The sequence below is a fragment of the Cricetulus griseus genome, chromosome 5 (genome assembly GCF_003668045.3).
Source record: "Cricetulus griseus strain 17A/GY chromosome 5, alternate assembly CriGri-PICRH-1.0, whole genome shotgun sequence".
NCBI classification, from domain to species: Eukaryota; Metazoa; Chordata; class Mammalia; order Rodentia; family Cricetidae; genus Cricetulus; species Cricetulus griseus.
Window position 1 is genome coordinate 190,646,814 of NC_048598.1, and position 23,433 is coordinate 190,670,246.

General features: G+C 48.5%; 2 protein-coding genes across 3 annotated transcripts; one reads left to right on the forward strand and one right to left on the reverse strand.

Annotated features, from left to right (window-relative positions):
• The first annotated feature begins 1,506 nt into the window (after positions 1–1,506).
• LOC100764548 (serine protease inhibitor A3N) lies at positions 1,507–6,228 on the forward strand. The gene is made up of 4 exons (XM_035445645.1): positions 1,507–2,143; positions 3,908–4,181; positions 5,039–5,189; positions 6,034–6,228. The coding sequence occupies exons 1-4, from the start codon at positions 1,507–1,509 to the stop codon at positions 6,226–6,228; spliced, it is 1,257 nt and encodes a 418-aa protein (XP_035301536.1).
• Positions 6,229–13,435: 7,207 nt separating this feature from the next.
• Positions 13,436–22,763, reverse strand: LOC100764251 (serine protease inhibitor A3N). 2 transcript variants are annotated; one of them, XM_035445643.1, is made up of 6 exons: positions 22,745–22,763; positions 20,514–20,531; positions 17,942–18,541; positions 15,848–16,121; positions 14,536–14,686; positions 13,436–13,630 (listed from the first exon to the last, which is right to left on the reverse strand). In XM_035445643.1, the coding sequence occupies exons 1-6, from the start codon at positions 22,761–22,763 to the stop codon at positions 13,436–13,438; spliced, it is 1,257 nt and encodes a 418-aa protein (XP_035301534.1). The 2 variants fall into 2 exon arrangements, with proteins under 2 accessions (XP_035301534.1, XP_027272263.2); XM_027416462.2 differs by lacking the exons at positions 20,514–20,531; positions 22,745–22,763 and having other exon boundaries at positions 17,942–18,548.
• Positions 22,764–23,433: the final 670 nt, after the last annotated feature.

The window sequence follows — 23,433 nt, forward strand, 5'->3', positions numbered from 1 at the left end:
ACAGCTGACAGGAGTTGCCTGGGGGTCAGGGACACTCTTCCCGAGTAGATCCCATGGTGGAGCAGAGTGGATTCACCCTCACCTAGGGAAGGAAGAAGGAACTAACTAGCTCAGCCACTGAGCCAGGTCCTTTGCTGCACACACCAGGCACCTCTTTCCTCTGGAAACAATTTTGGCACAAACATATTATTCAGTGCTACTCCAATGAAATGCTTGCATCAGTCTGAAAGTAAACACAGGGCAAAGACAGCAACTTGCTGGTGTCCATGAAGGCATGTGACGGCCGTGGGGACAAGTGGCTTAGCTCCATCACTTCCTCCTCTGCTCCCTCAATTCCCTCCGTGCTCTTGCCTTCTCTCCCCTCCACCTTCCCCTTGTCTCCTCATCATTTTCCTAGTTCTACTCCCTCCATCTACGTGCCCCTCTTTCTTCTACTTTGTCACTTCTTGGTTTCTCTAAACACTCCTCAGTCCCCCCTCTTCTTCCTGCCCCTCTCACTCATTGACCAACCACTTTCACCTTTGGACACCTGAACAAAAGGACAAAGGGTAAAGGTGGTGTTTACCATAATCACAAAACTTCAGCTGAAGTCCTTTAGGATACTGGTGGCCCCCACTCCAGGAGTGTATGGAAGAGATGGGCTTCCAGACATTCCCTACATCTAAACCCCATTTAATCCCATAATAAGCCAGAACTTACCCTGGGGTCCTCACCAGGCTTCCCATAGAGATCCACACATTTGCTTGTTACCACACAGCCATGCAAAGAGCCAAAAGAAACTCTGCTCCAGGTGTCTGAGGTGAACACCACCCACCTTTAGTCCTACCAGCAGGCTTTCCAAGCCCAAGGTGAAAGCCACCATATGGTTCCCTGGCAGGGATGAAAGCACCTTGCCCTGTTTGTCCTTCCACCACGTGTTTTAAGAGGATACCAATAATTTGGCACTGCACCAGACATCACCAGTTCTGTCTCTCAATTATTCCTTCCCAAGCCCAGCTTCATGCACCAGTTTCAGTCAAGGACCTTACGATTTCCCAGACTTGTCACCAAGAGGCCAGGTCAGGGCCTGTGCTACATCTGCTCCAAGGTACCTAAGTTCTGTGGTGGTGTGGTTGTGCACAAAGTAAGAGGAATCACAGTCTTCTAATGAATCCTTCTGCAGTGAGAAGGAGAGAAACATTCTGATCACACAGGGCTGTGCCCATCCCTTTACTCCTCTCCTGGCTTGCTCTGTGAACCTGGCGTGTCCAGGAGCCTCTTTGGATCTTGCTTCTGTGTAAGGAGAACTGGCTACTGCAACAGCACTTCCTCCCATGATGACAACAGGGAGCCCATGATGTGGGGCTACCATCTGAGTGGCCAGTGCACCTCCCCTGCATGGTCAAGGAGGCATCCAGGGGCAGTAGAGCAGGGACACAATGCAGCCCTGTGAAAGGACAAGGACATGGTCAGGACACACCAGGCCATCCCAGACTCAAATGATCTTTGCTTTTCAGATCAGAGAAGATGGCCCTCCTTGTAACTCTGGGGCTCTTGATGGCAGGGATCTGCCCTGCCATCCTCTGCCAACAAGAGGGCACATTGGGAAGGAACACTGAACTTCAGGAAGATTGGAAAAATGGGACAAAAGTGGACAGTCTAACCATGGCCTCCATCAACACTGACTTTGCCTTCAGCCTCTACAAGGAGCTGGTTTTAAAGAATCCAGATAAAAACATCGTCTTCTCCCCATTCAGCATCTCAACTGCCTTGGCTGTTCTGTCTCTGGGAGCAAGCAGCAACACCCTGAATGAGATTCTGGAAGGTCTTAAGTTCAATCTCACAGAGACCCCTGAGGCAGACATCCACAGGGGCTTTGGGCACCTCCTCCACATGCTCAGCCAGCCAGAGGACCAGGTGCAGATCAGCACAGGCAGTGCCATGTTTGTTGAAAAGAGCCTGCAGCTCCTGGCAGAGTTCAAGGAGAAGGCAAGGGTCCTTTACCAGGCGGAGGCCACATTGGCTGACTTCCAGCAGCGTCATAAGACCATAAAGCTCATCAATGACTATGTGAGCAAACAGACCCAGGGAAAGATCAAGGAACTTATTTCAGACCTGGATAAAGAGACAGTAATGGTGCTGGTGAATTACATCTACTTTAAAGGTGAGGATGGCCACTGGTTGGGAGTTTGAAGGAAAAGATGTTGACTCAGAACCTTGTATCCTCAGGCCAACCACTGGCAAGTAGTTGCTTACAACCCTGGAGACATGGGTGCCTAATGTCTCTCTACCCACAGTCCCTACTTCTCCCTTAAGATTATTTGGATATAGCTATGTTTCCTTGTATATACTTCACAGTACTCTTTATCTCTCTGTCTAATTAGCGGGCTGAATTTGGCTGTGACTCAAACTTACTATCAGAATGAACAACTCACATGTCCAGCTCTACCTGAGTGTGCAGAAGGCATGACTTTTCCCTTAAGAAATGGGGTCCCTCAGTCTGCCCACCCCAGCATTTCTAATATGCTCTTGTAAAGGGTGTCATTCTCTGCTGGAGAGTCTGTTTGTAGAATGGACCAGGTGGGCTGGTGAATTCTTGAGCTAAGGAGTGTATATATCCAAACTTAGGGGGAAGGTAGTGTGTTCTGTAACCATGGAAGAGCCCTATGGGCAATTCCTATGAGGACTCCCTTTTGAACCGTTCAGAAATGAGCTGGACCTAGGCATGAAAACCAGGGATTCGGGAGAAGATATCAATGAAAGGGAAGTGTCAGCCAGGCTGTGTTCTGTATTTAGTGTATGGCTGCTTCCTGGAAATTTGCTTTTGCACAATTGCTACCCCAGCATCTTGAAGGTCAGAATGCCCAACCACACTCCAGGGACAGCAATTCTGATGAGGGTTGGGAGACCCAGCTGGGGATGTAATGGGTAAGGTTAGTAGGTGACATCCAGAGACCACACCCTCAATACTCTTCCTGATAGAAATCAGGGAGCAAGTTGACAGCCCAGAACCTGGTGCCTGACAGCAGTCCTGTTTTGGATCTGGGCTGGATTATGGAAAGTCCAGGGTAGAGGGAGAGCAGGATCTGAGACTGTGGGCAAAAACTTCAAGGTGGCCATGGACAGGTAAAGAGTAAGGAAGGAAGACACAGGACATGAGGCCAGAATGGCTGCAGAGCTGCTGTGGGCTGGGAATGCTGGAAGCACAGTGATGGCCTGAAGGTAGAGACTGCAGGGTGTGGCTCTCTAGCATCAGGATCCAAGCTCCAAGGCTGCTTGGCTGTGAGGTAGGGATGCATGTTTAGACTGCAGGATCCTGAGCCCAAGCAATTGCTTCAGTACCAAGTCCTGCAGAGTGGGTTGGTAATGGGGACATAAACTAGGAATCTGGGATAAGCCTAAATGGGATATCTGTGCTTTGTGGAGGTGGCCATAGCCCATGTGTGAGCTGAAGACATGCAACTCACATATTAGTCCCCAATCTATGGGACCGTGGACTGCTCATGGTGTGTGCAAATTCAGTCTCTCTAGTCCTGTTTCCCCTAAAACCTGTCCCACAAGACATTGCCTTCCAGACATGATTCCTCCTGAGCAAGACAGGATCCCAATTCTCTTCAGGCTTCAGTCCACCACTGTCATCCTCATCTCTCTCTTCCCCACCCCGAGCCCAGAACCCTGACTGTTATTCAGGACTCAAGTAGCTGGGCTGTGGTTTCAAGTTCCCTTTCCAAACCAAGCTTGGAGTCTCCTCTCATCTCTAGGAATTTGTCTGCCTAAAAGGTTTCTTTTTCCAATCCAGCATTTGCCACCCTGACTGACACTCTGTGCAGTTGAAGGTTTGTTGTCACTAGTTAGAAACTGAAGAGAAATGGCATAGTGGTGGGGCTCTCAGGTGATGTTACTCTCTGATGACCTTCTTTATATTTAGGAAAATGGAAGACACCCTTTGACCCTCTTGACACATTTGAGTCTGAGTTCCACTTGGACAAGAAGAGGACTGTGATGGTGCCCATGATGAACATTGAGGACCTGACCACACCCTACTTCCGGGATGAGGAGCTGTCCTGCTCAGTGGTGGAGCTGAAGTACACAGGCAATGCCAGCGCCCTGTTCATCCTCCCTGATGAGGGCAAGATGCAGCAGCTCGAAGCCAGCCTACAGCCAGAGACACTGAAGAGATGGAAGGACTCCCTGAAGCCCAGGTACGTGTCCACAGGAACCAGAGATGGGTGCTTCCCATCTTGCTGTCAGCCTGAGGTCCAAGGTCCCTGTACCTCAGAGTCTCACTAGCACTCATGTAATGATTAGATCTTCAGTGGAGCCTGGTGGATTGAGGTGAATTTCCATCTGTTGACGGGGTAGTTTTGGGCCTGTTTTATTGTCATTTTTGTTGTTTGGCAGATGACATCATCTGTGTCTAACAGGCGGTAAATACAAGGACTCTTGAATTTGTTTGGAAGGCAGAGGGGAGTGAGGTTGAGATGATGTCAGCTCTGAACTTCAGCTCTGCCCTCTGTATGCATCTCTTCCCCTCATCGCTCACTCATTCACTATTCATGCATTGATGGCTTGAAGAGCTACTATGTGCCCAACTCTGGTTTAGACCCTGAGAGGATATCTGAGACTCCAACACAAAATTTCTTTCCCTCGAGGGCCCTTATTTAATTGACAAGGATGGAGTGGGGAATTGGAAATGCAACTATTCATTATTTGATTAGTTAAAAGGTGAGGAGGTGTGAAATTGAGAATGGGTGGTCTCAGGAATGAGGAGAGCTAGAGTCTGATGCAGTGTGAAATTTAAAATGGAAGTGTCATTCGGAGAATTGTGAAGGTCCACACAACAAGACAAATACTGCATATTCCGCCAAAAGAAAGCTTTCTCAGCTAAGCTACCATGCCTGTCCCTCTCAGGCACTAATGCATAATTGATGCATTACCAGGAGGAAAATCAAGAGGACTGCTCCCCAGTGACAGGGTTGTCTCTGGTTCCTCAGCTACCAGGTGTGTTGATGGAGCAATGGCATGCAATGACTCTGTCTTTTCTCTTTGTCATTCTCAGGAGGATTGATGAGCTCTATCTGCCCAAGTTCTCCATCTCCACAGACTACAGCCTGGAGAACATCCTTCCACAACTGGGCATCAGGGAAGTCTTCTCCACACAGGCAGATCTGTCTGGGATCACAGGGGCCAAGAACCTGAAAGTCTCTCAGGTAAACAGAGACACACTGGGTGGTTGTCGCTGGGACCTGTATGTGCAGGGGTGAGGGCTTGGCATGGTGTGTGAGGGATGTCAAACCTGTGAGAAAGTCTGCATTTCTGAGATTGCCTCACCCAGGAGAGTTGGATTCCAGCCGATATACCTCTTCTGGATACTGTGCAGCCAGTCCCTCCTCTACACCATGAACATAATCTCACCCTAGAGCTCAGGGCAGGGTGGCCTTAGACCACCATGGGAACCAACCTGGCTGTAGTGTAGATGCCACCAGAATGCACTGTACCGCTGGAGAGTAAATCTTGACTAGTTACAGTGGAGTAATTCACAAGGGATGAATGCACTCGATATAAAAATCTAAACTATAGGAGATAGATGTCTTAGAATCTCATTCTACATTCCTAGAAACACAGTCTGACCATACCTGTCCAGTGCCCACTCAGAGCCCCGGGGTCAGATTTGTACCAGCAGGGCATGGCAGTGTGGGAATGAGAAGCCATGCCTTGTGCATTGCTGTTGTATGTTCCAAGGAGGCTGCAGCAGGAGGGATAATGAAGCCTGCACTGGCTGCCAGCACTCTGGCTGTCCCCTGTGGGTCTCCTGAGAAGCTGGTGTGGGGTAAGGACTGGTGTTTCCTATACCTACCCTCCAGAAATTCCTTGGTTTGAGGGCAAGACAGATTCTCAGAGACTGAGCAGACTCAGGCCATGCCTCACCTCACACCCGGAACAGAGACTTGGAAACCCCAGGGGGAGAGCTCTTGCAAGGAACAAACAACTCCACCAGCAGAATCTCCTCTTCTGTGCTCCTGGTCTCCAGTGAGTGATGTCTTTCTCCTACAGGTGGTCCACAAGGCTGTGCTGGACGTGGCAGAGACGGGCACAGAGGCAGCTGCAGCCACAGGAGTCAAAGTCTCCCTATTTTCTGCAAAACTGGACCCATTTATTGTTAGATTCGACAGGTCATTCCTGATAACTATCTCTGACACTCATACTCATTCTGTACTCTTTTTGGCCAAAATCACGAACCCCAAATGATGCTAAAACTTCCAAAGTGTTGAGGCTTCTTCCCAGGAGCCAGGGATTAATCTTGTTTGTCGGTCTCAACATGAATTTTGATTTCCATGCTCTGATTGTCTGTGGCATGCCTGGATTGCACAATGACAGTGACTAACTGTATGACTCCCACACACACAGGGGCCTGTGGGCAGTCAGTGTCAGGCTCCCAGTCCTCTTGGCAGCACTAGCTCATGTTCCTGAGCCTGGAATCTGTCTTTGTGTCCCCTCCTTGCAGCCTCTCATGTATCTGCCTCTACCTAAAGCTTGGGCAATGGCAGGTAGGCTCTGCCCCTATCTAGGATCTGGTGATGTCTGCCTTCAGCTTCCATAGCCTTCGTGGGATTGTGCAAGCAGATAGGTCAACCATGTGCCACCCCAGGACTGAGAAGGGAACCTGTGTCGAGTCTATTTCCACCATCTGGTACCACTTGGCACCCATTTCCTGCCTCACACTTTTCCTCTTGCACCCACAATCCCTCCAGGGAGGGGCTCCTCACACCTCCCCCATCTGGCACAGTGTTGGGAGAGCTGACTCCTGCAGCTGCTTGGAGCCTGTTGGTCAGACCAGTCCTTTCCCCCTAGTACAGTGAACCCTTTTCTAGGTTCCTTGCTGACCAGCCTCACACAGCAGAAGGCTGACTCACCTTTGTCATCCATAATGCAGGGCTTGGAGCAAAAGGTCAATAAGCGAGTAAGTGCACAGAAAGTGGCCAGGCAGTGTTCACTCAGCTCCTGTTGGCATCGGTGTGACCTCTAGTGACAACAGGGTAGTAGAGATTGACATTCACCCTTTGTGACTGCCCTCTAACTGACATGCTTATTGCACCTCAGATGGTTTGTGGTCAAATCTAGGAACAAGCTCAAATGCCCCCTTGTTAAAATCAGACTTGTACAAAAATAGAAAAAACATGAGCAGTCTTATACCCACCAGCAGATTCTTCCATTTTCAACACATAAACACCCATTTATATATATATATATATATATTATATATATATATTGTGTGTGTGTGTGTGTGTGTGTGTGTGTGTGTGTGTGTGTGTGTGTGTGTTCTCTGTATACATATATATCTATATACACTCAAATACATGCTCACATACATATATATGTGTATACATACATATATATATATATATATATATATATATATATAGAGAGAGAGAGAGAGAGAGAGAGAGAGAGATGGGGAGACATCACACACACACACACACACACACACACACACATGCCTTGCCAGCTCTTTCCCCTGCTGGAATGATTTGAGGTAAATTCTACTTCTTTTCTAATAGTTTTTCCTCTCCTCCTCCACATAGCCTCATGTGACACAAAAGCAGACATTTTGGAGTGTTCCACATGGTGGCAATAGTTCCCCCAGTTCCCCATGCTGTGCAGCTGTTAGATATGAAGGGAGCCAGAGTGTATAAGGTTTCCAAGCACTGGCTTCCCTGAAACAATAGAAACCCTCAAAGTGTTTGTCAGTGACAGCAAAGCCCAAATGTATACAAGGGCAACAGTAAAATGTCAGTCATTAATTATGTCAACAGTCCTCATCAGATGGATTTGCCTTTCTGGGGACAGCACTGGAACTTGAACTCAGAGCCTCACACATCCTCAGAAAACACCCTCACCCTGAGTCACCCCAGCCCTCTCCTGACATTTTTGCTTTGACAGTGTGCTTCCTTAGGTTGCCCTGATTTGCCTTAAGCTTGCTATTAGACATCTCCTCCTTGGCCCCCAATGATAGAGCAGGTGAAATGACACTAAAATGCACTTCTATTTCTCCTCCTTGTGAGAGGGCAAAGCCTGAGACCTGGCAAGGAGGGTCTTTGGCCTGAGAAGTCCTCCCCAGCAGGCCTGGGGATGACCCAGAGGAGCACTGCTCTCCACTCCAAGACTCTGGGAGGATCCACCCCACCCCTTCACAGAAGTTCCAGTGAACATGGACCCAGCAGCTGGGCCTTTCCTGCCTCCCTCATTAGAGCTCAGAGAACCTCAGGCCTCACATTTCCTTCCTGCCTGGGCTTAGTGTAGTCATCTTACCTAACCAGCAGCGTGACCTTCCAGTTGGTCTAGCTTCAAACTGATTTATTCACTTCTGAGTAGATTCCACACCCATTGAGGAGTCACTGCTATCTCTCCTCCCCACAGCTCCTGACAATGGTTAGAACCCTGGGTATGTCCATTAATTTCTGTACCATATATTGTATGGACTGTGTCGGAGGCACATCACACAGGACCTCCTGCATCTGGCTTCTTTCACTGAGCACACTGGCAGGGTCACACATAATGCATCGGGAAATGGCACCTCCATACTTTGTCTAGCACACTAATGGTGCTTGGCTAGAGCCCACTCCACTCATCTGCTCATTTGATGGTGGGCACTTGGGTTGCAAATCCTTTGCTGACTATGAAGAACCTTCATGGAGACTGGCGGCCGCACCTGCCTAGTCCTGGAGTTCTGTCCCTCTGCGTACATTCCTACAGTTCAAGTGCTGCATTATGGGACTGCCAACCTTTGCACAAGCGTCGCCACATTCTGCATTCCTGCTGGCTGGATAAGAAGGCTGTGAATTCTACCTATCCTTGAAGATGCTTATTATCTTTCTTTGACGTTTTAAATAAATTGATGAATCCGTATTCAAGTATTTATTGTGTGTGTGTGTGTGTGTGTGTGTGTGTGTGTGTGTGTGTGTGTGTGTGTGTGTGTGTGTGTGTGTGTGTTGTGTGTGTGTGTGTGTGTGTGTGTTTGTGTGTGTGTGTGTGTGTGTGTGTGTGTGTGTGTTTGTGTGTGTGTGTTACAGAGGATAAAACCCAGGGCTCCCTGCAGAGTAGGCACCTTTCAGAAGGCAGTCTTTCTGGCCAGTGGGTGTGAAGGATGGCTTTGTCATCCAGCTTTTAAAGTTCTTCAGGATTCTAGGTGCAGATGTCTGAGCTGTAGAATTTCCTCCCATCCTGGGGATTTCTCTCCTTGCTCTCACAGTAGTGGGACCCAGATCCTCGCATATTCAAGGCAAGGCAGTATTTTGTCACTGAATACATCCCTAGCCCTATTTTCTTTGACTTTTGTGGTGGTTTGAATAAAAATGGCCCCCATAGGTTCATAGTTTTAACAGCTTGGGGAGTGGCACTCTTCCAAAGGGTTAGGATGCATGGCTTTATTAGAGAAACTTTGTCACTGGGGGTGGGCTTTAGGTTTCACAATCCCGGCTAGGCTCAGTGGCTATCTCTCACTGCCGCCTGAAGGTCCTGATGTAGAACTTTCAGCTACTTCTCCAGCATCATGTCTGCCTGGGCTCCAGCATGCTTCCCACCATGCTGGTAATGGACTAAACCTCTGAAACTGCAAGCAAGCCTCAGCTAAATGTTTCCATTCATAGAAATTGCTGTGGTCATGGCATCTCTTCACAGCAGTAGAACCTTGACCAAGATATTCTTGAACAGTTATTTAACGTATGTCTATGTGTTTATGAATGCATATGTGTGCATCCATGTGTATAACCATACAAAGGTCAAAGGACAACCTCATTCTTTCATCCTCAGGTGCCATCCATTTGGTTTTTAGAATAGGGTTTCTTCATAGGACTGGGCTGCTTAGGGTGGCTGGCCTGGGTGTTTCAGGGATCCACCTGTCTTCACCTCCTAAGAGCTGGGGTCACTAGTTCTTGTGACCACACTTAGCTTTTTACTTCTGCACCAGGGAATAGAACTCAGGTCCTCATGCACTGAGAGCAAAACTTTACCCACCTTGCCATGTCCCTAGCCCTCATCTTTTTGATAGTGTCTTGAGATGCACAAAACTTGCCCTGCCTCAGGCCCAAGGCTAAGAAGCCAGCAGACCCTGGCCTGAACCCTCTGAAACTGATTTCTACCAAACCTTTGCTTCCCTCAGTGGGTTATCTCAGATGTGCTGTCCCAGTGACAAAAGGCTAACTGACACAACCCTCTACATACTGTCTGCTCTGTGCCCCTCAGTAATAACATCAGAAAACAGACAGGGGCAGCCAGCTAGGCAGCAGCTCAGCATCCTCTCAGAAGGTTCTGGAGTTGCCTGTGATGGTTTTGGAGGAAGAAATCTTGGTGAGGATCTGCAGATGATGCAGTTCACAGTAGCTTCCCCTTGGGGACCCGCTGGGTGGGTTAACCCTTAGATACTTTGTCCTGGCCTTAGTATGGAGCACAGGTCTCCACACTCATTGCTGCGGATTCTGTACATGTTGTAAGACAAACTGGGAATGAACCATCATCTGTATTGCACGTCCTACTATGGTATTCTTAGCAAGTTACTGCTTGCAATCCTTCCTGGGAGTGAGGACTATGTCGTGGCCATTCCGGGGAAGTGTGGACACCATGGGTTCTGATGAAATGTACAGTGGCTGGAAGTGTCCTCTGCTGGGAGGTCATCTTGATTCCTGAAGGCAGCTGCCTCAGTGCCTTCCTGGCCTGTGCCAGCAGATATGGTTCAAGGGGTGGGAGGAAGAGACAGCCTGGCCCTTGATGGTTATCATAATCATTGCCACTACTATTCTTACTCTTCCACAGTACTCCATGGTTGATATTCTCTGATTATTGATGTGCAGACCTAAGACCTTGGCAATTACCTGTCAAGTGATTTGCCAAAGTCTCAAGATGAATGTGTCAGACTACAATAACACACAATGGGCCATGTGGCAGAGGCTAGGAAGGTAGTGCATGGTGCATAGTTTTTTTTAGACCACCCCACCACACAGCCACTTACCATCCTTAAATTCCTATAAAGTGAACATTCAGCATGTAGAAACCCCTGAGCCATGCATGAAGTTCCCGGCATTCAATCTCAAGAAACTGCAGTTTCCAGGCACCTGCTTTCCCCTCCATAGTCCGTTACCTCCATTGCACAGTGGTCCTGCCCCAATACGAGGTTCATCACCATGGCGACATTTGATGGCCAAGAGGTGGGGGATTCCTCATCCCCCAGGGAATGAGGAAAAGTGAATCCTCATATCTACGTCCTAGACCCCCATCAGAGGCAGACTCTGATTTGGCCACAAGTTCCAGACACAGGTCAGCTCAGCTTGAGATGCAGTCCCAGCATCCTTATATCCTTATATATCTGGGCTGAATCCAGGGAAAATGGTGGGATACAGCTGGGGCGTGTCAGTGCTTATGGAGTGCTGGTGGTGACCCAGCCTCAGGACCTTCCCTCTACATGTTGGAAAGATGGTTAGGACACTTGTCTGCTTTCTTTTTTTTAAATGATAAATAGGTGTTTATTAGGGAAGAACTTACACAGATAAGAGTAAATAACCACCATGTTCTTCCTGCTCCAGAAGACAGTCTGCTTTCAATAGATGGGTCTCCTTTTGCTCTCTCCTCATGGTCTTCAGGGAATGGTATCTCAGTGTTCACCGGGTAAGGGGATACTTTGAGGAGTCCACCAGGTTGCAATTCTCGGCTGATCTTATGTCCACCTGCTCAAGAGTGTCCCCAGGAGCCTTAGACCCAAGCAAGTCTCAAATGAATGTTCAGCTTTCCCTTTCCGTGTAGACTGCAGGCTGTGTCCATGGGCACAGAGGATTCTCCAAGAATACCAGGTGTCCCAACCCAAATGCATCAGGGCCTCCTCTCCTTCATCTACATGCCAAGCAAGCTCTATCTTGAGCTGAGTCACCAGCTTTCTTTTCCAGCTGTCCCCCCAAAATGCCCTCAGTGTCAATTCCCACATCTGCACAATTCAGTTCTCTGCATTGTAACCACACAGACTAACTTTCCTAAGACAGGAACCATGATTAAGTGTCCCACCCCACCCAGGCTCCCTGTGGCACTGAGTAGTTCCAGAATCCTCCCAGAGCTGGGCTCTATGCCATCCTGTGGCTGTAATTGCTTCTTCCTCTCCACCACCCTTCTGTTCTGTTGTTCAGAGACCCCCTTCCTCTCAGGTTCTCAGAAATGCCTCCATTGCTTGTACCCTCCCAAAGCATTCTTTCTGGTCATCTGACCACACTCTCATCTCCTTTGACCTCAGCACAGACGTCACATGATCCGTAGACTCATCTGGGTTCTCTCTGTGAAGCATCCAGAGCCTTGCTTTATGATCCACCTGCCGCCACCATGGTGATGCCCGTGGCACAGAACCCAGCTTGGTGAAGACTGTTCCTTCTGGCATCAGGATACTTGGGAGAACATCCCAGCTGCTATGATGTTGAGCTATGTGGTCTTGGGGAAATGACTAAACTTCTCTGTGCCTCAGTTTTGTCAGCCAAAAAAAGGGAATAATAATAGGATGAATGTTAAATGGCCTACTTGTCACAGAGTGTGAGTGATAATCGCTACCACACTGTGTTGTTACCAAAGGCCATACCCTTGCCAAGAGGAGCAGAGTGAATATTGTCTGGCCACTTTCTATGCAGTTATATGTTTATTGACCCTTTGCTGCAAGCGCTACATTTAGGGTGCTGAAGTTGAGGGTGTCCATCTTCACGTGAGGTCGGTCAGTGGCAAACTTAGAAAATGGGTACTCTGCCCTAAGTAGGGTACTCTGCCCTAAGTAGGGTACTCTGCCCTAAGTAGGGTACTCTGCCCTAAGTAGGGTACTCTGCCCTACGGGAAAAGGATCTGGTCTGACCAACAGGCCCTTCAACACTAGTGAAGGCTCCAAGAGTGGGCCAGATATTTTTGTGGCCAGCACCTGCTGCAAGAGGTGGTGGTTGGCAGAGCCCAGGGACTGGAGGAGAGAAAGCATAAGGCAAGAACTTGTCACCAGGTGGTACCCGATGCAGGAATAAGATTCAGTGCAGCAGGTTCCCTTCTCAGTTCTGGGCTGGATCCTCATGGTTTGGCCTGTAAGCTTGCACGATCCCACCAAGGCCATGGAAGCTGAAGGCAGATGTGCCTGGAGACCACATTGGGATAAGCCTACCTGCCCCTGCTCACATTTGGGGTACAGGTCTATATAGGGGAGTGAGCAGGGACAGGGCATAAAGATAGATTCCAGGTTCAGAAACGAGCGGGTGCTCCCAAGAGCCCCGAGAGCCTGTCACTAACAGTCCAAGGCTCCTGTGCATGGAGGAGCCATGGAGTTAGTCACAGTCACTGTCCTAGTTGGGCATACAGAACCAATCAGAACTCAGAGTCCAGGATGTGCAAACCCAAATGCAAGCTCCCTCCTGGGCTCCTGGGCAGGAGGCTATCCCCTTGTGAAGCTGTAGCCTCATTTGGGGTTGATGATTTTGGCCAGAAAGAGGGACATCTGAGTATTTGTTTCAGAGACAAGCATCAGGAATGGCCTGTTGAGACGCACTATCATTTTACTCAGTTTTGCACAACACGCGACACATTTGACTCCTGTGGCAGCAGCTGCCTCTGTGCCTGTCTCTGCCACATCCAGCACAGCCTTGTGGACCACCTGTAGGAGAAAGACATCACTCACTGGAGACCAGGAGGGCAGGAGAGGAGATTCTGCTGGTGGAGTTGTTTGTCCTTGCACGAGCTCTCCCCCTGGGGTTTACCAGTCTCTGCTCAGGGTGTGAGGTGAGGCATGCCCTGGGTCTGCTCAGTCTCTGAGAATCTGTGTTGCCTTGAAACCCACTACACTCTAGAGGACGGGCATAGGCAACGCCAGTCCTTACCCCACCACCAGCTTTTCAAGAGACCCACAGGGGACAGCCAGGGTGCTGGCAGCCAGTGCAGGCTTCAGTATCCCTCTGCTGCAGCCTCCTTAGGACATACAACAGCAATGCACAGGGCATGGCTTCTCATTCCCACACTGCCATGCGCTGCTGGTACAGATCTGAGCCCAGGGCTCTGAGTGGGCCCTGGACAGAAGACCAGGCATGGCCAGGCTGTGCGTCTAGGAAAGGAGTGTGAAGTCCTAAGACATCTCTCTCCTATTCTTAAGCTTTTTATCTCGAGTGCATTCATCCCTTTGATTTCCTCTACTGCTACTGTTCTGTGTTCCTGTCAGGAAGTACTCTCCAGCTGTGCAGTGAAGCAGCTGAGGCTGGAAGTGCTTTGCCCTGCAGTGCATTGTGGGTGGCATCTGCACCACAGCACAGGTTGGTGCCCATGGTGGTCTGAGCACAAGGACAGGAACTTCCTGACCCCAGGCTCCTGGATGAGATTATGTTCACGGGGTAGAGGAGGGACTGGCTGCACCAGTAGGAGTATGTTGGCTGTAATCCAATTCTCCCAGGCATGAGATAATCTCAGAAATGCAGGCTTTCTCACACATTCACCAGTCCCCTGCCTCACCTGGCCTTCATCATCCACATTCAGGCCCCAACGAGAACCACCCAGTGTGTCTCTGTTTACCTGAGAGACATTCAGGTTCTTGGCCCCTGTGATCCCAGACAGGTCAGCCTGTGTGGAGAAGACTTCCCTGATGCCCAGCTGTGGAAGGATGTTCTCCAGGCTGTAGTCAGTGGAGATGGAGAACTTGGGCACGTAGAGCTCATTGATCATCCTGAGAATGAAAAGAGCATATGAGGTCACTGGTCTCCATGTCCCATTCAATCCACCCAGTAGCTGGGCAATCATAGCCAGCCCCTCACTGGAGAGCAGACATCTTTACATCCTTGCCTAGGACACTTGATTTGCTCTTCCAAATGCATTAATTATCCATCAGTGCCTGTGAGTGTTTTCAGGGCCCAGCCATCAGTGATTGCTACTAGATATTTTTCTCCTGAGAGCGATTTCCTCTTAGATCTACAAAATATAATCCATCCCCTGTCATGGATCCTCAGACATCTCCTAATGATCCTTCTATTTAAAACTGCACACTCCAGCAGCCGACTCTAGCTTTCATTATATCTGGACACTCCCATCTGTACCTCACCCCTTCTCAACTTTTTTTCCCCCTGAGACATGGTTTCTCTGTCTAACTCTGACTGTCCTGAAGCTAGATCTGTAGACCAGGTTGGCCTTGAACTCATAGATTCCCCCTGCTTCTGACTCTTGAGTGCTGGGATAAAAAGGCGTGCGCCACCACTGCTCAACTCCCACACCTTGCTCCTTTTAACTAACAAAATACTACTGAATTGCATTTTCATCCCCCCATTCTTTCTCTCCCAATGTCAATATGATCCCTCAAGGGTAAGAAATACTGTGCTTTATCACTGATATCCGCCCAGGGTCTACATCAGAGCCCGGCACATAGTAGGTCTTCAAGTCATCATTCCACGAATGGTGAATAAACAAGTGATGATGGGAAGAGATGGTTACACAGGGCAGAGCTGATGCTCAGAGCTGATATCATCTCAACCTCACTCCCCTCTGCCTTCCAAACCCATTCAGGATTCCTTGTAATTGCAGCCTGTCAGACATAGAGGACTCCTCAGCCCCTGCTGTAACTGGTGTCATCTTATGGATAACAAAAGTGACAGTAAAATAGGTCCCAACTACCAAGTCCACAGAGGGAAACTCACTTCCATCCACCTGCCCCTTCTGACTCTCCAGCCATTACACTGTTTTCCCATCACTACAATCTTTATACCATTATCCACTCAACCTGTTTGGACTCACTCTCCTACCATCACACAGGGTACTAGTGAGACTGAGGTGCATGGACACTGGGCAGAAGGCAACATGGTGAGACAGAATAGCTCCGGGTCCTGTGGTCATGCACCTGGGCCTCAAAGAGTCCTTCCATCTCCTCAGGGTCTCTGGCTGTAGGCTGACTTCCAGCTGCTGCATCTTGCCCTCGTCAGGGAGGATGAACAGGGCGCTGGCATTGCCTGTGTACTTCAGCTCCACCACTGAGCAGGACAGCTCCTCATCCCGGAAGTAGGGTGTGGTCAGGTCCTCAATGTTCATCATGGGCACCATCACAGTTGTCTTCTTGTCCAAGTGAAACTTGGACTGGAAAGTATCTTGAGGGTCAAAGGGCGTCTTCCATTTGCCTAAACATGGAGTAATCATCCATCAGAATGTAACAGTACTGGAGAGACCCCACCTTCACCTCATTTCTGCCCAGCTTCTGAGTCTTGACAGCACGCAATCTGTTTTCAATAACGCAGAGTGTTCCTTAGTCATTGCCTAATCTGGATTGGAAAAAACCTGGCAGATTTATAAGTATGAATGAGAAGTGGTCTGCAGGCTCCGTTTGGAAATGGGGAACTCAAAATCAAAGCTTCCATAAGTGAGATATGTGAAAACCAGCCGTGGACCTCTGGTTGAATGTGTAACTGAGAGATGAGATTGACAGTGCTGCACTGGGGCCTGGGGAGAGTTGGCATCCATTCTTCCTCATATCTAGAAGGCAATTTCTTGTGGGACAGGTTCTCAAGTAAACGGAAAGAGACTGAGTCCTCCCATACAATGGTCTGTCAATGGTTCCCCTCATCTCAACCACCTAATGGAAGGCAGAGCCCAGACCCAAGAGTGGGCTTAGACACAAGAGACCTGCATCTTCTCCAAGTTGGACTGTGGACTAAGGCATGGGTAATGAGTTATCAAGTGTGGGCCACAATCACTTCCAAGAATCACAGACATCCTGCCTAGACTTGCCCCACATTCCGAGTGCATGTGACTATCTGCAAGGCACCCTGGTGGACTTGGAACTTTGACAATTGCTTGGGCTCAGCATCCAGAAGCATAAACATACATCCCCACCTCACAGACAAGCAGCCTTGAGCTTGGGTCCTGGGCCAGCAGAGAGGGCCATGCCCTACAGTCTAATCCTTCAGCCATCACTCAGTTTCCCCTCCCTTCAGATCACAGCTTCTTTGAGGCCATCCTGGACTCCTGTCCTGTGTCCTCCTAGCCTCTTCTGTCCATGGACAATTGATTTTCTGTTTATAGTCTCAGAGCCTGCCCTCCTCTTCCATAGCAAATCCTAAGTCCAGCCCCAAATCCACCTCCAGGCTCTAACAACATCATGATTTTGGTCAGGCATCATTTTGTGGGCTGTCACCTTGCTCCCTGATCTATCATGCAGGGTTTTGTGGTTGTGGACTCTGGATGTCTCTCAGCTAACACTATCCACTGCAATTCCAGATAGGGCTCCAAACTCTTTTGCCCCCACCCCTAACCCCAGACTCCCTGGCCCAGGAACCAGCCTTGGGCACTGTGTCCAACAGGATGTCAGGCTGGTCGTTTACAAAGCAAGATTCCATACAGCAGCCACACTCTGACAGACACCACATGGCTGAAATTTCCCTCTTGCAATTTCTCCAGTCCCTGCTTTTCCACGCCCGGGCACATCTCTTTACAGAAAGGGCTCTAGGGAGAGGTCCTTGTCAAAGTATCCTTTCCAGGTGTGGGCCATACTACTTTACCCTTAGCTTAAGAAGTTCCAAGCCCACTTGGACCCTCCTAGAGACAGAGGCTCTCCAACAGGGATGGACACCTTCTACAGGAGCACATTAGAAAAGCTGGGGTGGACAGACTGAGGGACCCTGTCTCTGCAGGGAGAAACCACAGCTTCTGCACACTCATGTCGGACTGGGCACACAAGCTATGCATTCTGTTAGTCAGGAAGTTTAAGTCACAGCCAAATTCAGCCCTCTTAGGGGAGAGCTAAGGATTTGTTTCGAACATGTACAAGGAACCACAACTATATAAAAAAAACTCAAAGCAGAAGTTAGGCCTGCTACTAATAAGAAGGTAGGCACTCATGTATCCAAGGCCATGAGCCCCTCCTTTCCAGTGGTCAGCATAAGGATACAACTTACCAAGCCAACATTCTCTCCATCCAGCCTGAAACAGTGGGCATTCTCACCTTTAAAATAGATGTAATTCACCAGCACCATTACTGTCTCATTATCCAGGTCTGATATCAGATCCTTGATCTTGCCCTGGGTCTGTTTGCTCACATAGCCATTGATGAGCTTTTTGGTCTTATGACGCTGCTGGAAGTCAGCCGAGGAGGCCTCGGCCTGGTACAGGACCCTTGCCTTCTCCTTGAACTCTGCCAGGATCGGCAGGCGTTTTTCAACAAACATGGCGCTGCCTGTGCTGATCTGCACCTGGTCCTCTGGCTGGCTGAGCATGTGGAGGAGGTGCCCAAAGCCCCTGTGGATATCTGCCTCAGGGGTCTCTGTGAGATTGAACTTGAGACCTTCCAGAATCTCTTGCAGAGTGTTGCTGCTTGCTCCCAGGGACAGGAAGGCCAAGGCAAATGAGATGCTGAACGGGGAGAAGACGATGTTTTTATCTGGAATCTTCAAAGCCAGCTCCTTGTAGAGGCTGAAGGCAAAGTCAGTGTTGATGGAGGCCAGGGTTAGACTGTCCACCTTTGTCCCATTGGTCCAATCTTCCTGAAATTCAGTGTTCCTTCCCAATGTGCCGTCTTTTTGGCAGAGGACAGAGGGGGAGACACCTGCCATTATTTATTCTCCTGGTTGAAAAGCAAAGATCCTTTTAGTCTGGATGCCTATGTGGTGCCCTGACCACATCTCAGTACTCCCATCTGGCCTGCATTGTGTTCTGCTCTGCTGCTACTTGATGCCTTTGTGATTGTGCATGGTAGGTGCTCTGGCAACTCTAACACAGTACCACACCCCCTGCTCCTCAGATGAAGTGCTGTTGCAAGAACCGATTTTCCTTATAGAGAGCCAAGACCCAGAGAGTTGAAGGAACATGCCTGGAACACAGAGTAAGGAAAAGAAGAAACTGGGGATGGGCTCAAGCCTGGTGTAATCTGGATTGGTTTATGGACAAATTAGAAAGCAGGGGGCGCTATTCCTTTGTTCATGTGCCTGAGGCCCCATCACCAACCTCTAGATGGGACTCCAGGAAGGATCCTGGGACCAGTTAAAAGCCGAGAACCCACCCCACCCTCTGTCAGACAAGTCTAACAAATCTCAAGGCTCTGGGCTGAATCTAGGATGGCTGTGTGGAGGTAGCAAGCAAATGGCTGGATGTCTCTGAGCAGCCTGGTGAGTGGTCCAGGTTTCATTATTAGTAAATGTGTCTGGCTGATTATGGGCATTTGGGTTGTTTGTGGGGAATGTAAAGAGGGCTATCTCCACCAAACTCCCCTGGAGCGTGTGTGTGTGTGTGGGGGGGGCACAGGCATCCTAAAAGTCTACAGATGGAAGCTTGCAATCATAGTAAACCCTTAGACTCTCGACTCCGTAGATGAGTTCAGCGGAGAAAGTAGATTCTACAGGGCTGGGAAGGTGATGAAGAAGAATCAAGCAGAGAGGACAAGGTGGGGATCGGTTGCAGAGGTGAGAAAGTGGAAGGAGGGGGCAGCAGGCTCTGAGCAGGGAGCGAGGGGGATCAGGTGAGGGAGCCAAGGGGAAGATGGGGGGAGAAGACCAGAAGAGAGTGGGAGGAGACTGGAGGAGCAGGCCAGGGAGGTGTCGGAGCTGAGCCACGTGTCCTCAGGGCTGCGGCATGCCTGCAGAGGGACCAGGGACTTCAGCTTCCTTTACCCTGTGTTTACTGTCAGACTGATGCAACAATTTCCTTGGGAAACCAGTCAACAATATTTTACTTCAAAATTATTTCCACAGAAAACAAGCTGGTCTGTTTGTGCAGGAGAAAACCCGGCTGAGTGGCAGAGCCGTTGTCATGTTGCCCTAGCTAGAAAGGGTGGAGTTCCTCTTCTTGGCCATGGGATCTATGAGGGAAGTGGGTCCCCTGGCCCCAAGCCACCTCCCTCAGAGGACTCGACAGCAGTCCTGTCTCATCCTGGCTCCAAGAGCGGTACCCAGACTAGTCAAGGTCTCAATACTTCCTCCTTGTGGAGGGTCGGAAGGAGCAGGCTCCATTCACTCCCCAGGAGCCTAGCCCATGACATCCGCCTCTTCCATTAACATGAAGACCCAGACTGTAGACCAGATTTAGATGCACCCCAGAAATGTTCCCCAACCCAGTCCCCCAGAAACAACTCCTCACCACCCCCCAAATCAAGACTGTAGGTCATCATCATTATCACAGCCCTGGAAAGGCACCTCTGTCCCTGAGAGAAGGAATCCTGAGCATTACCTGCAGAGCTGATGCCCACTGCCAGGGACTGTGTTAGGTGAGTCCCGATGAACGGGGTTGCTGCCTGCCTGGTGTATTGATCTTCCCACTGCTCACTGATGTGTATTTATCCACACCAGGGACTCCTCCCTCTGCTTAGGAAATGCTGACACATACAAGCTGTTCTCTGTGCTCATATGGGAAATGTTTAAAAGCTCTTGCTAGCAGAATCACTTCCTGATGGGAAAACCTTTCCTGTACTCTAAACAGGCTTGGGGTTCCTGTTGTGGCTTCTGTTTCTCCAACTGTTCTGTTCCTCTAATTGTTTGTGTACTAAGTTGACACACGTGGACCAGGGGAGAAGTCGGGGGCAAAACCATAGAGCACAAGGCCCACTTGTCACTGGGTAGTGCTGCAGTTAACGTTTGTCCTGTACTTTCTAAGTCACTTAGAAAAGAACACAACAACTCTCTGATCATAATCCCGGTTTCTGTAGGGAGGCTCACACGTTAATAAACGCATGCCTCCATGCTGACAGAATCCCACTGCTCCTGTATAGGCTCTTTACTGTGTGTTATCTCTGCCTCCTGCTGGGAAAGTGTGGGGACCTTCTCCTCCTGCTTGCTCTCTATCTATAAAGAGAGAGGCACAGTGTCTCTGAACTGATTCACCCAGAGCTCCCACATAAGGGCTGACACCCCAGGGAGTGGAACCAAAGCATGACCCCCAAAAGTCAGCATCCTTTGGAGATACCCTATGGGCATAATATGGCTGTGTCCTAAGGACCCTCAGAAGTTCCCCAGTAAGCACAAGCCACAGGGGATCAAAACACATTTCTCTTCCTGTCTATCTAGGCATATTTTAGTCATGGGAAAACTCCCCTGCCACTCTAAGGAAGCTCACACTGGGGCCCTTAAATCCCTTTTAATCAGTCAAGGCCCCCAGGCCTGTCTTACAGACTTAGAAATGTTTTGGACAGAGGCAGTGGTACTAGCACCCTAGACTTTGCCAGAAAAGGTGTGGGTGCCTGATCTCTGGATACCTGTCATTTCTGGCCTAGAAAAGAGAAATAGCATCGGGAGTGACACCTCAATTAACCTTTTTCCTATTTTATTGGCTATAATTGTCAGTTTAAAATCTTCCTCAGCTGAGGAGGTGGTCAAGGCCCCTGACACTAAGTTGGAAATTCCAAATGGCAATCCCCTATTGATGGGGAATGTCCTTGTGTATGTTTATCCTATTGGTTGTTGAATAAAGTACTGTTGGCCAATGAAGAAGCAAATTAGGCGGGACTAGGAGCCAAGGAGGATTCAGGGAAATGTAGTAAAGAAGTGTTGTGATCCAGGCAGGAGGTGACATAGCAGGCGCACTCAGAATATAAGCAGGGAGAAGAAGAAATTTGTTGCTCTTCCTCCTGCTCTCTTCCCTCTGGAGTCACCATGTGATCCATGGAAGAGGACTCCAGTGAAAGGCGTCCTCCATAAGGTAAGCCTTATGATTATGGTTGATAATTAAGACTGAGCTAGCATATAAGAAATCTTACTCAATTGGCCAGCAGCATTGTAAACTAATAGAAGACTGTGTGTTATTCTGGACCTCCATGTGGTGGCGGGGATGGGCAGATGGAGTAAAGCTTTATTGTTACACCCTATCTCTACTTTAATGCCAGCACTTGGGACAATTTTACTTATTCATATCTCCAGCCATTACTCCCCTTACTGCTCTAGGCACTTGTCTCTCCTCTTTGTCTCTGCTTTGTTTACTTTCACTATGAAAGCTATTTGGTATCCCAGGGATCTTCTTCTCATGGTACAGGGCTCCCACCACATGGAAAGGGATGCCTTCATTGGCGATTTGGGACACTTCTCTCTGAGGGGTCTTTCTGTCCCTTTGGAGACGTCCTGGATTGAAGCTCTTGTTACCATGAAGCTTATATTCTCTGTTTCCTGACACTCCCTCACTCCCCCAAGAGCTGCCTGCACTCTTCAATTCTCATTTAACCCTAAAAAATCTTTCTCCTACAATTTCTCCTAGCTTTCTCAGAAGACAGCTTGGTAGTTTGGAATAAACTTTTTCACTTTTCACCTAGGAGGTGGCTGTTTTGGTTTCTTTTCTGAACCAATTCTCATTCGTGGTACACAATAAAAGAAAGGATCAATAGTGATGTCAGTCTCTCTATGGACTGTATCTATGACCTATCATTTTATTTTGATATTAAAAGAGCTACTATTAAAATGATTATTTTTAAAGGTTAATCCTAATAGAGATGGAGCATAAATTCTTGATCTTATAAAGCTTTTGGCTTATTGTAAACTACCAAGGATAATTTAAAAAATGCAAGTTAATGGTTGGTCACCTTAGAAGTGATCACAATTTTAAATATGTTCAAAATTATCCTTATAGCTTTGTTAATACTAATGTAATTAATTATAAAATGAGCTTTTCTTGGCTGTCTGTATAAATTTTCATGGTTAAACATAAAACACACAATTAAAACAAATAAGGTTCATATATATATATATATATATGTATATATGCTTCAAGGATCTACAAAATATGGCATTTAATATGTTTAAGCGTCCTTTTAAAGACAATACTGCCTCATAACCTGCCAGAACTTTGCTCATCTGTGGACACTTTGGAGTCAATCACCTTTCTTAGCCAGGTCAGGGTGAGGTTAATCCTCTAAGTTGCTCTTCTGTCCTGTAACCATAGCGAGGGCACTGGACACCTTTGAAAGGGCCCTAGGCACCCTAACTGAACTAAAGTGTTGTTTTTTTGACACTGTTATGTGCCAATCACTTGCTTCTGCTGGTCCCTGCCACTCCCCCATCTCCCGCCAAGTGTTCAAATCTAAATTTTAGTGTCCTCCTTTGCAACTATTTCTCTGTTCCATAGTGCTGGACATATTTATGTCAACTTGACACCATCTATAGTCATTGGAGCGGAGGGAACCTCTATTGAAAAATGCCTCCAGTGGGGGCTGTGGACTAGCCTGTAGAGTTGTTCATTAATTAGTCATGGATGGGATGGGCCCAGACAATGGTTGGTGGTGTGATCCCTGGGCTGAAGCTCCCAGGTTCTGTATGAAGGCAGGCTAAGCAAACCATGATAAGAAAGCCAGTGACAAACACCCCTCCATGACCTCAACATCAACTCCCGACTTCAGGGTGCTGCCATGTTTGGGTTCCTGTCCTAACTTCTTGCAATGATGAACATTGCTATGAAATATAAGACACAGAAACTCTTTCCTCCCCAACGTCCTTTTTATGCTGTTTCTCTCAGCACAGCATTAGA